The 12,124-nt window shown below is 36.8% G+C and overlaps 1 protein-coding gene across 1 annotated transcript in view; it reads left to right on the top strand.

The window, feature by feature from the left end:
• The window catches only part of LYST (lysosomal trafficking regulator), a 63,762-nt gene that overhangs the window by 42,264 nt on the left and 9,374 nt on the right, over positions 1-12,124 (top strand). Inside the window, exons 32-46 of the mRNA XM_058801101.1 lie at positions 311-387; positions 1,295-1,483; positions 2,214-2,359; positions 2,448-2,544; positions 3,215-3,276; positions 3,625-3,680; positions 4,652-4,804; positions 5,136-5,380; positions 6,101-6,167; positions 7,029-7,185; positions 7,580-7,720; positions 8,122-8,339; positions 9,687-9,917; positions 10,615-10,804; positions 11,670-11,806. Of these exons, the coding sequence (XP_058657084.1) occupies positions 311-387; positions 1,295-1,483; positions 2,214-2,359; positions 2,448-2,544; positions 3,215-3,276; positions 3,625-3,680; positions 4,652-4,804; positions 5,136-5,380; positions 6,101-6,167; positions 7,029-7,185; positions 7,580-7,720; positions 8,122-8,339; positions 9,687-9,917; positions 10,615-10,804; positions 11,670-11,806 (2,166 nt within the window). The remainder of the gene's footprint in view (positions 1-310; positions 388-1,294; positions 1,484-2,213; positions 2,360-2,447; positions 2,545-3,214; positions 3,277-3,624; positions 3,681-4,651; positions 4,805-5,135; positions 5,381-6,100; positions 6,168-7,028; positions 7,186-7,579; positions 7,721-8,121; positions 8,340-9,686; positions 9,918-10,614; positions 10,805-11,669; positions 11,807-12,124) is intronic.

Genomic DNA, 12,124 nt, shown 5'->3' with positions numbered 1-12,124 from the left:
TACTCTCAACTATTCACAGCAAGCTCACAAGCTTCTTGGTTAAACATATTTAATCCAGAGGAAAATTATAATAAGCTACTAGTATCTCTTATTTTCAAGAAAATAATTTTTGATTTCTTGTGAAGAGTTATGTATAAATATAATAAAATGGCAGTAACTGAAATGAAGCCTTGCTGGCTTTAAATGCTGTGAAGGTATCAGTTGAACAGTTTTGTCACTCTTCCTTTTTAAAACTGGCATACCCTTTAGCCTCCCCTTCCTTATTTTGTCCACCTGAGAAAAGAAAATAATGTGCTAAACTTCCATTCAGGATCAGAAGAAATATGAGATGGAAGAAGGTGTAAACAAAGCTGCTTGGGAGAAAACCATGGCTAATAATCGGCAGAAGTGAGTACCTTAGAGGGGCTGCAAGAACTTTAAGAAATGTTCCCTGTTCAGCACTTCCCATTGCAAAGTTGCCTGTGTGATTATAGATGAGGTTTATTTCAAATTAACAGCATCATTAGCTTTCAGGCTTTTAAGTATGCTATTATATTAAAGGCATATGCATTTTGGTAGGTTGTATAATAAATGGCATTGTGTGAACCTCAATACTGATTTAGTTTTTTGCACATTTGCCATTTCACCATTAATTTTATGACTATTGCATCTGTCCAATCAGCTTTCCTGTTGCTGTGGTCTGTGCAATTAAATGTCTCTGCAACTAACCCTGATTTTCAACAAATTAAATACTGTATTCAGTATACAATTTGAATATTTTTGTGAGCTATGTAGACTACTGCTCCTTGACATAATTGTAAGTTTTAGTACATGGTGTTAGATTGAGTTTTCCATTTATTTAAATTTCAGGCTATGCCAAGAAATCAGATTTGAGACATACACACAATGTGCTTGAAAGTAGGCAAGTGCAGTAGCTGTAAAGGTCAGCTTAGTCAAGTTCATGCAGACAAGTATTAAGACTTTGTTATGTTGAATGATTTAGGAGATTTAATCAGTGGTAAACTAATGTCCTTACCCCAGATTTTTATTGTAATGACTATACATTAATTAGTCAAGCATGTTAACACATAGCCATTGACCTTCTGACTGGCTTGTCTTTGGCCAAAAGATTTTTTGATGGCTAAGAAGCAGAAGGTATTCATGAGTCTCATTATGTAGGCTAAGTTATTCTGCATCTGCTGTAACAAGAACTCTACATATCTACTGCCAAACTGATTGTATTTTATGAGGGATTTTGGTCTTTCCCTTTTCAGTGTGTTTATTTTGCGTTTTAAAACACAACTCTTCTCCTCAGTCTCTTTCAGCGTCTAGATACAAAGTCTAAAGACATTTCTAAAATAGCTGGAGACATCACACAAGCTGTGTCACTGTCACAAGGAATGGAAAGGAAGAAAGTAATCCAGCACATCAGGGGGATGTATAAGGCAGAGCTGAGTGCCAGCAGACATTGGCAGGAACTTGTTCAGCAGCTTACGCATGATCGGTGAGTTTTCTCATCTCGGGGAAAAAGTGACAGAGACTTGATGCCTGACATGTGCTTCTCATTCTAACCAGAGGCATATGAAATGGAGATTATACTAAAATTAGAATTAGTTTTGCTAACCATCTGATAGTTAGACTTGTGAAAGACTTGACTATTTTTTTATCCTATCTTTTAGGGTCAGTAGCCAAGTAATATTTCTATCCCATTTAGACAGTTTTTTTCAGTATATATATTTTGCTGTGCCTAATACAATGAAGTGTGTCCTAAAATTTTCATATCTTGCACAACATAGATGGAGTAAAACCACATTTTTGGTGTAATGTTACTCGCATTAGCATCTAGATACTCTGTTTACTAAATAGTGTAGAACAAAGGATGTTAGTGTTGATAAGAAACCAAACTAGGGTATCTTCACCACTGCAGAACTAGTATTATCTCATGTTTGCAGCAGCAGAGTTTTCAAATTAGTATTGGATGCATTGTATTGCTGTTTTTGTTAGAGTGAGTAATTTCAAGAACAGTCTTACAGTAGCAGCTTGTGAAAAGTCATTCAGTGAAATAGCTCATGATAATAAACTAGAGAATTCAGTCTTTTAATACTTTTTCAGAAATAATCCCCCAGTGTACTTATCTGCAATTTCTGTCTTCCTACTTGTTAAAGAGCAGAATTTACAAGCACATATACTGCCTCTGCTGCCAAACTCCTAATTTTTTTTTTTTTTTTGGTCAGAGCACTCTGGTATGATCCAGTCTATTACCCAACTTCTTGGCAACTGGATCCAACAGAGGGCCCCAACAGAGAGAGGCGCCGCTTGCAGAGGTGCTACCTAACTATTCCAAACAAATACCTTCTCCCAGACAGGCAAAAACAGGAAGGTAATTAAAAAATTGTCAGTGTTTAATGTAGCCTAATGTCTGATTTGTAATGACTTTTACTGCCCTATTATTTGTGATTTCTTTATAGGTGTGATAAAAACTCCATTGTCTTACTTATTTGAAGACAAAACACATTCTTCTCACTCCTCTACTGTAAAGGACAAAGCTGCAAGTGAACATATAAGGTTTGTTTTGGATAACACATGCTTCTCTTTCCTGTCTTTTCCCAGTCAAATGAAACAGCTATCTAAATAACATTTTTTTGTCTTAAAACCGTTTTTTATAAAAATCAAGTGGGAAATGAGACCAGTGTCAAAAATACTAGGCATTTTGCTTTACTCAAAAGCAAAAGACTACAGCTATCAAATACCATCTGGTGTGCTGTGGATAGAACCTGTGGGATAACCTGATGAGATCTCTTATTTTTGCTTAGTAGCACTGTCTGTCCTAGATATCTAAGATCTGGTAGGTCTTTCCATCAGAGTTCAAAAGCAAATTGTCTTTCCATCCTCTCTGCTATTATCACTGCATTACTCAGCTCTGCAGTTATATCAATTTGCCACCTGTTACAGGCACTAATACTGCATAAAATAACTGCAGAGAACATGCAAAGAAATAAGTAGAAATACACTCATAAGCAAGTCTAGAAAGTTGAGGTTCTATTTCTTTCCCTCTTTGGGATATGAACGATTAGTCATGTTCTTGGATAGGTTTTCTTCAGCTACAGCTTGGAGAAACCTTGAACCTTGGAGGCTGTTTAGTTTATGTTGGTTTTAGGTCTGCTAAAAGGTACATAAATCCATAAGGATAGGCATTTCCATAATCCATAAGCATTTCCACTTGGAAATATTTCAGAGTTAATCGAAGATGTGTAAGTGTAGCACCTTCTAGAGAGACTGCTGGTGAACTGTTGCTAGGTAAGTAGACTTTTCATTTTTATAAATACATTTTTGGTGTATTTACTGTATAAATGCAGTAAAGAGTCTGCTGTATATATAAACCTAGCTAATTTTAATAAGTAATTGATATGTTTCCAGACTTTGTGGATTACATACTTTATAGATCAATTTTGCTTTCTCTGATGTTTTCATGAGTGCTGTTGGAACTGCAAATAAGTTTTAAGATCTGCAGACCACTTGCTGAAAGATGTGGAATCATAAATTGTATTTTTGTCAAGTACTATCTTGCCCCAGGTGCTATTCTTAGCAATCTTAACTCATTACTACTGTCATCATTTACCTTTTCATAACTATTTCTTGCTGCAGGAAAATGTGGCATGTATTTTGTTGAAGACAATGCTTCAGACACAATTGAAAATTCGGTAAGTGTTAGAATACATTGTCCAGCTTTAATTTTTCCAAATTATGGCCATGAGTAGCTTTCTTTTTCAGCAATTTCAGTGGCAGTAGTACTAGAGTTAGAGATGTCTGGACAAAGCTAGCCAAACTGATTAGTTTGGTTTGTGTTGCTTCTGTTGACCCTGGCTATGGAAGTGGTGGTGATAGAAGAAAACAGGAAAGATGTGGGCCTGGGGCTGGGAGGGAATGAGGAACAGGTGATGTAAGAGACTTCTGCACCTTGCAGTGCATTGCTTTGATCTTTGTTCGTCAGCAAAGTGCACAGAGTTTGCTTTGATCTGTGCCTGAGAACTTGCCTTAGTGGAAGCTGGAACACTGAAGTGCAGAAAGTCGCAGGTCTATGAATTGTGCTGTGCTCCACAGCATCTCATTCTTGAATTTTACATTATATATGATGTTCTAGCTCCTCCCTTTTCCTATACAAGAGGATTGTTTCATGAAGAAGTGGGAACTGAGCTAATCCTTCTGATACACGAAGACTAATGTGTAAATTGTTTATATACCCAACAAACATGTAAAAGTAATTAAGATATGACTAAAGCTTTAAACTGCTTTTATGGAGCTCTTCCTTGCATCTACTGAACAGACTGTTCCTGTGGTTTAGGATGCTACCAGCTGCTTTGTCCTTGCTTGCTCTGATTGGCTTTCCAATATTTTTAGCTTAAGAGCCATTGAAAATGCAGCAGTGCTTGCTAGTTCTGGGTAGGGAACTGGAGCAGCTCAGGAACATGTGTTCTGTTCTGCCTACTTTGTTGAGGAGAGTAGATGATGGGGAAAGCAGCTAAAGAAAATCACAACAACTTATTAAAGCATTGCACTAAAATTAAAGTTTGCCTTATGATATGCTGTATTGTTATAAGCTGGCTGCATTGAAGGGTTTCTTGTTTGGAAAATCCACTATTTAAAATTAACTTCTAAATTGCAAATTCTGCAGAGTTTTCATGGAGAAACTGAACCAGCATCATTTTCTTGGACCTATGAGGAAATCAAGGAAGTTCATAAGCGCTGGTGGCAGTTAAGAGACAATGCTGTGGAAATCTTTTTAACAAATGGCAGAACTTTACTCCTGGCTTTCGATAATACAAAGGTACTGTGGCACTAATGCAGAGTAATACACCAAAGCATTTTACTGTGTCTTTATAACATTTGTATTCATGCATTAGGTTTTTAAGGAGACCTGTTGCATGGACTAATTAAATTCTGCTTAATACCTTTGAAAGAACTTGGCTCAGCTAGGCTTCTGGATAGGCATGTTGTAAGACACATCTCTGATATATTAAGACATTAAAGAATCTTGGTGATACTAGGCATTATTTGATTACAGCAGATATCTGAAAATATACAAAATGAGAGAAACTTACTCTTGGTAGTTTTAAACTTCTAAATTGTATGATTAAATCTATGGTGTTTTCTTCTAGGTCCGTGATGATGTGTACCACAACATCTTGACTAACAATTTGCCTAACCTTTTGGAATATGGAAACATTACTGCTTTGACCCACCTGTGGTGCACAGGACAGATTACTAACTTTGAATATCTGACTCATTTAAACAAACATGCAGGTCGTTCCTTCAATGATCTCATGCAATATCCAGTATTTCCTTTTATACTTTCTGACTACACCAATGAAACACTGGACCTAAATGATCCCTCGGTATATAGGTAATATGAAATGCTTGAAATTCTTCTTTTCAAATACTTGAACTGATGATCCTTATATAACTTTTTAACTTCATTTTACTAAACTGCACACACACCCACAAATGGAACTATTTAGGGACAAGCCTCATCTCCAATAACTTGGGTTTTTATAGTAAGTGGCTGGTTTGCCTGGGACATTTAAATAAAACAGGTGTGTAGATTCAAATGCAGTGTATTGGACTTACACTGTCTTAATAGGCTATGTATAATTCACAGAATTAAGTAGAAGCTGTCTGTTTAAATTCCTATGATGAGAGACTTCCAGACCAATTAGCAAAAATTAAATAGAAAAGGAAATAATATTGTGAATTACTTGGCCAGTCACAAAATCACAATCTTCATTTGAATGGACTTGAGTGAATTTTCCCACCCTAATAAATTTCTGTTATGCTAATTTAACATTTGTGTGCACTAAGTCTTTGCCTTTATAGGATGCCTCTGATTTGACTGATGTGCTTGGCATTTTCTTGCCTGTTACTGTGCTGTGGATCTGAGTCTGCCTTTAGCACTAACCAAAAGTTGTTTTTTTATTTTCTGAACTTTCTTGAAAAGTGTTATGTTTTTCTTGGCCTTTTCATTATATTAAAGGTGTCATTCTTAATGATGTGAATCAATATTGTAATATTGTATTGTAATATATTGTAATAAAGTTACAACATATCACTACTGCTTTTGTTGCAGGAACCTGGTCAAACCAATAGCTGTGCAGTCTAAAGAAAAAGAGGATCGTTATGTGGATACTTACAAGGTAATTTAGATAACTTTCTCTTCTTGCCTTTTTCCCATGTATAAATGACAACATGGCTTTAGTTTTTATGACATATATCTGTTGGGGAAGAAGAAACCACAAATACAGTATTTCATGGCTACAGAGCTCTTACTTCCAGTGTATTTTCCAGGAAACATCTCCTAGGAATTGTTTTATGACATGCTTGGAACTTGTGTTTTTTCCTGAAGCATGAAATCAATTTAGCCCATCCACGTGATACTGCTGAGGAGTTTAAATGGATACCACCTTATGTGGGAACTTGTATGCATTTAAAGATCCCTAAAGATCAGGAAGATAATTTACTGCTGTTTAGTTGACATTACTGTGCTGGAATTTGTAGCTGTTTGTTCTGTTTGATAACAGAAGGGCTATTTTCACTCAAGCACTTTATTTTAACATGCTCTTCTATGAAAATAGTAGGTGTTTTTAATTTTTTTTCTCCTTAAAATGTTTTAAAGGCTGTAGGAAATAGCAACATACTGGGGAATTAAAGCATCTGCATCTGGACTTTCAAACTTGTCTGTGTCACCATGGTCTACTATATTATTTGCAAATACTGTGTTAGAAAACAAGACAGGGGAGTGGGGAAAAGTAATAAATAATGGCAAGTAGGTAATTTAAATTGGCTGAAGACTTCAATACCTAACTGGATTGTAAAAGTGATTGTGTGTCTTAGGACACTTAAGTGTGTTTGATTCCAGATCGCTTTTGAATGTATGTTTCTGAAAAGTTGGAGTGTTTATTCCTAAACAATTTAGGCAAGCATTTATTTTTGTGGTTGGAATGCATCTAAGGAGATGGTTTGTGATTTTTTTTTTTAATTCTCTCCCGTGTTTCTAGTATTTAGAAGAAGAGTACCGTAAAGGAGCACGAGAGGATGATCCAATGCCCCCTGTACAACCATATCACTATGGATCTCATTATTCTAACAGTGGAACTGTACTTCATTTCCTGGTTAGGCTGCCACCTTTCACTAAAATGTTTTTGGCTTATCAAGGTAAGGTTGCATTTGCTTTTACTTGCCTTTTACATCTGGGCCTTGTTCCAATAACTTGGGAATGCTATATGTTACCCTATTTAGCATAGGTTTTCCAATTCCAGATAGCTGAGCCTGGTAAAATTTAATGTGGTATGCTTTAACAGTAGATCTATTATTGAAATTATCAAGCTACACTATAAATCTGGTCATCTGATGTTTATTCCTTCGTTTCTGTAGCATAAAAAGCTGACCTCTATTTGACTTGCAGTCGATGTGTAACACATAGCAATTGAGATCAGAGAATTCTAAATGTTCTCAGCTGACTAGAGAGCAGTTAACAACATGAAGTTGCAGATGTGCAACTGTTGGTGTCCGCCATCAATGTAACAATTGAGTTTGGATTTCGTTACAGATCAAAGTTTTGACATCCCAGACAGAACTTTTCACTCCACCAATACAACCTGGCGCCTCTCTTCGTATGAATCAATGACTGACGTAAAGGAGCTTATACCAGAGTTTTTCTACCTTCCCGACTTTCTAGTTAACAGAGAAGGTATACTAAAAGGACAACAGAACTATACCCAAAAGAGTTGTATGACTGACCTAATGGGTTGAAACTGAGAACATTTATATGCCTTGCCTGAATATGCTAAGTAGTAGATGTACGGGAGAAATCTGGCACAAATTTGTGGGGTATGCTAAAAAAGCTGTTATGTAGGAGTTAAGCTGAGTTTTTCCCTAATTTTGTCAGCAGGGCAAATGAGTTTGCTGTTTTCTCATTTTTCCATTCAAATGCATATGTACAGCTGAATATGTTTTGGAGAGACTCGTTAATGATGCTGCTTTGTTGATTGTTAATCACCATGCTTAATCATTGAGGTCTGTAGAACCCTACAGACCTTTTTGAAGTTACTGTGAACTAAAATGTTGGAATATTCACTCCCCTGTTTCTAGGCTTTGATTTTGGAGTGCGTCAAAATGGTGACAGAGTTAACCATGTCAATCTTCCACCCTGGGCCCGGAACGATCCTCGTCTGTTCATCTTGATTCATCGTCAGGCCTTGGAGTCTGATCATGTGTCCCAGACAATCTGTCACTGGATTGACTTGGTGTTTGGTTATAAGCAAAAGGGCAAGGCCTCTGTTCAGGCTATTAATGTCTTTCATCCTGCAGTAAGTATTTGTTAAGCAGCATGTTTGTTCATTGTCCTTAGTAACTTAATGGGGCAAAGTTTGGTTTGACTTGCTTGGACAACAACAAGCATGAAACAAGATCCCTTGCTCATGGAATGTTGAAGAATAAGAAAAGGCTTTAACAATTTCATTGTTGAACTGTAAGATCCCAGTGGGTATTGTGATACTTAGTGAATTTTTGTTCCTCTTTCTTGCCTTGAGCTAGGTGTGGGGCATGATCAGATCTGGGGCTTAGACCTTGTGGATAGTTGTGTGCAGTGGCTTGCAGTACTGATTGTTGTAACTGTATGTATCTTCTTCTGCCTAATTCAAAAGCTTTTAATTTAGGCAGGTGCTGCTGCAGCTTTTGATAGGATTGAAATAGTTGTGTGTGTCCTGAGCTCATGGTGTTTGCCTTCATACACGTCCTGTGTTCTGTCCCTCTAATGAGCACTTTTCTCTATAGTAAGTTTAATTTCAAATAAGTCTTCATTTAATGTTAGGACTTGCAGAGTTTTACTGCATAATTGCAACGTGGATATCTTGAATTGCATTCTTTAGCTTCAATCCTTACTCTATCACAAGGTTTGCTCAGCGGGTAGTTCTGGTTGTAAATGCATTCAAATGTTTCCTGGTTTTAGTGTTTGTTCTGTGACTGGGAAAGCTAATAAAATGGTAGTGTGTGGCAATGATGCCTTTGTCAAGTAGCCATCCAAATACTTCCCTTTCTTTTACTCTTTTTGAGCTTCAGTATTGACTTAGTACCATGAGCTTCAAATATTAAGTTTGTACATTCATTATTTTTTAAAGTGAAAAGTCAAGGCCTTTGGTGTGGTTGAGAAAAAGTGTGTGATCCACAGTTGGAGAGGCTGGAAAAAGACAAATAGAAGGAAATAATTTGCACTCTCTTGAAGTATGAGGTTTCTTTCTCCTTCCCTACCCCAAAAGAGAGCTTTAATATGCTCATTAAAAAATGGTAAAGAAAATAAACTTCTCCAGCTCTTTCTAATTCTTTTGTTTATCATCAGCAACCCTTCCAGTTTTGCACAGATTGGTAAAGGTCTCAAAAAAAACCTTCAACAGAAATTAGTCGTGGGACATATGTAGGAGCAGCTCACATGAGTATCCTTTAAGTGGTAGTTTATTCCAATAAAGAGGAGGTGACAAGGTTATGCTCTCAGTGGCTCTTAAGTCAGCACAGTCATTGTGAGATCTCTTCTCATCCACACCTTAAGCAAACAGCTGAAGAGTCTGCCTCTGAATTTGTGTGAATGTGTTGCAAAATCTTTCCCAAAGACAAACCAAATGAGCTTATTCTTGCTCCTCTCCTTTTTTTTTTGCCTATAGACCTATTTTGGGATGGATGTTTCTGCTGTTGAAGATCCTGTTCAGAGAAGAGCCCTTGAAACAATGATAAAAACATATGGACAAACGCCCCGCCAGCTGTTTCACACAGCACATGTTAGTAGACCTGGATCCAGGCTTATCATGGAAGGAGAACTTCCTGCTGCCATGGGATTGCTAGTGCAGTTTGCTTTCAGAGAAACCAGAGAACACACTAAAGAAATCATTTACCCAGTATGTAATTTTCAATTGCAAGATGGTTTAATTAATATCCATATGCTGTAATTGTTGTACCCTGTACCCTTGGTTTAGAATTTTCTTCCTAAAAGTGCTACTTGCTACATTATGCTGTAAAGAAAATACATAAAAATTAGGAAGTGATAGTGAAAATTACTTTCATGCTTTGGTGATATTTTGTGTAAACTGAGATCTGAGTTTGTCTTGGTTTTGGGAAGTAGGTGTAGGAAAGCATTTCAGTTAACCAGTTTTATAGTTTCCATGATGAATTGTGGAATCTGTGTGCAGATCTATAGCAGCAAACACATACTGTGCTTTCTTCCATTCCATCCTCAGCTTTTTTACTGCCTGTAGGACAATTAAACTTTCTTCACTTCAAGCACCTTTTTTTCCCTGAAGTCCAGTCATAAACTGCATCCTTGGATTTAGAGATCTGTATTTTTCACTAAACTACCTGAACTAGAAGCTTGCAGCCTATGCCTTTAAAGAAGTAGTAGAACTACCTTAAAGTCAACAGTTTAACTGATGGTACTAAAGTGCTTTGAACTTGTCTCTCTAGTGGTTTTGGAGTAAAGACTTAGCTGTCCTTACCATGTGATTGCTTACAGGAAACTGACATGAATCGTTCTACATTACTAATGAAATTGTTTTTCTGAAAGTTCTGTAATTTGAACCTTGTCTGTGCTTGTTTTAGAGTCCATTACCATGGATAAAGGGCTTGAAGTGGGGAGAATATGTTGGCTCCCCAAGTGCTCCAGACCCTGTTGTCTGCTTTAGCCAACCACATGGAGAAAGGTTTGGCTCTCTTCAAGCTTTACCAACTAAGGCTATCTGTGGCTTGTCCAGCAAGTTCTGCCTTTTGATGATCTATAGCAAGGAGCAAGGTATGAATTTGTGCTTTATTCTCTATATGCACAATATATGTGAAATGAGCCGTAAAAAAATTAAATCTAATCCTACTATTGTTCTCTAGCAAATTTCCCAAGTTTAGTTGCTTTTGCCAAAGATTAATTTATAATTCCATTAACAGCTTCCACATGTGTGGTATCTTTACTGGAGGGTGGATTTTCCTTATAATTTTCAAAACTACAATAGAGGCATTCTGTAATTCATATTTTTCATTGAAGTGGCTGAAGCATGAGAATTTAACTTTAGAACTTGCCAACAGATTGGGTCCAAGAACTGAAAAAGAGATGAAAAAATGCTTGTGGCAACAGAAAGGAAAACTTAAGAAATGGATTTTAGAGGCAGACAATGAGAAAAGTTAACAGTAAAAAAGCAGAGGTGAAGAATCTTCTGCTTTCAGTTAAACTTCTTGGAGGGATTCTTATTGAGAATGTACAAACAAGTTCTCACGATCTTTTGTTTTCTTGGTGGCATGTACTAGTGCAGGCTTTATAAAAATAAATCACATTTAGTCAACAAAAATAAGTAACATTCTCCTTGAAGTAACAAGCACTTCTTTCTCTGGGTGGTATTATCTGCCCTTTTTCTCTGTTCTCAAAAGATGCATCTCTTCTTCAAAAAAGTTTTGTCCAGGTTGCAAATTGTCTTTGGAGAAGATGGAATGTTCATTTGGTCTCTGAAAACTGTTTGTTTATAATATGTTGCAGACAATACCTTCTTTTGAAACTTTGGGGAGGTTATATTTAAATTTGTGATAAAACATGAACCTGAGACTTGCAGTTGACTCTGTAAGTGGTTGAGTCTTGCTGTGCACATGACACAATGCTGTGTGCCTTCCCTCAGGCGTGAGGAGCATGCATAGCACTGACATTCAGTGGTCAGCCATCCTGAGCTGGGGCTATGCCGATAACATCTTACGGCTGAAAAGCAAGCAAAGTGAACCTCCAGTCAATTTTATACAGAGCTCTCAGCTCCATCAGGTAAAACAAAATCAGTCTCTTCCTCTTCAATTTAATATTGGTAGTGTAAGTGGTGGCTTGACTTGGCAGTGGGGTACTCTTGCTTTAGCCTTTTTTGGAGATGAGCATCCAGTCACAACTCCTTTTAATCTTCTTTATTTGCTTTGGAATGTGTTCCATTGTTTTATCTTGTTCCTTGTTGTTTTCATGTAAAGATTCCTTTTGAATTAATTTGATTTTTGTATCTTTTCCTTCTTATAGAATATTGCTGTGAATGTAATCAAGTTTTAAGTTTTGTCCCAAGAAAAATCAATACAGAAAAAAAGTATAGGTGCTTCA

The sequence above is a fragment of the Ammospiza caudacuta genome, chromosome 3, assembly GCF_027887145.1.
Source record: "Ammospiza caudacuta isolate bAmmCau1 chromosome 3, bAmmCau1.pri, whole genome shotgun sequence".
Classification (NCBI taxonomy): Eukaryota; Metazoa; Chordata; class Aves; order Passeriformes; family Passerellidae; genus Ammospiza; species Ammospiza caudacuta.
The sequence above is the reverse complement of the archived record's forward strand: the minus strand, read 5'-3'. Positions and strand labels throughout refer to the sequence as shown.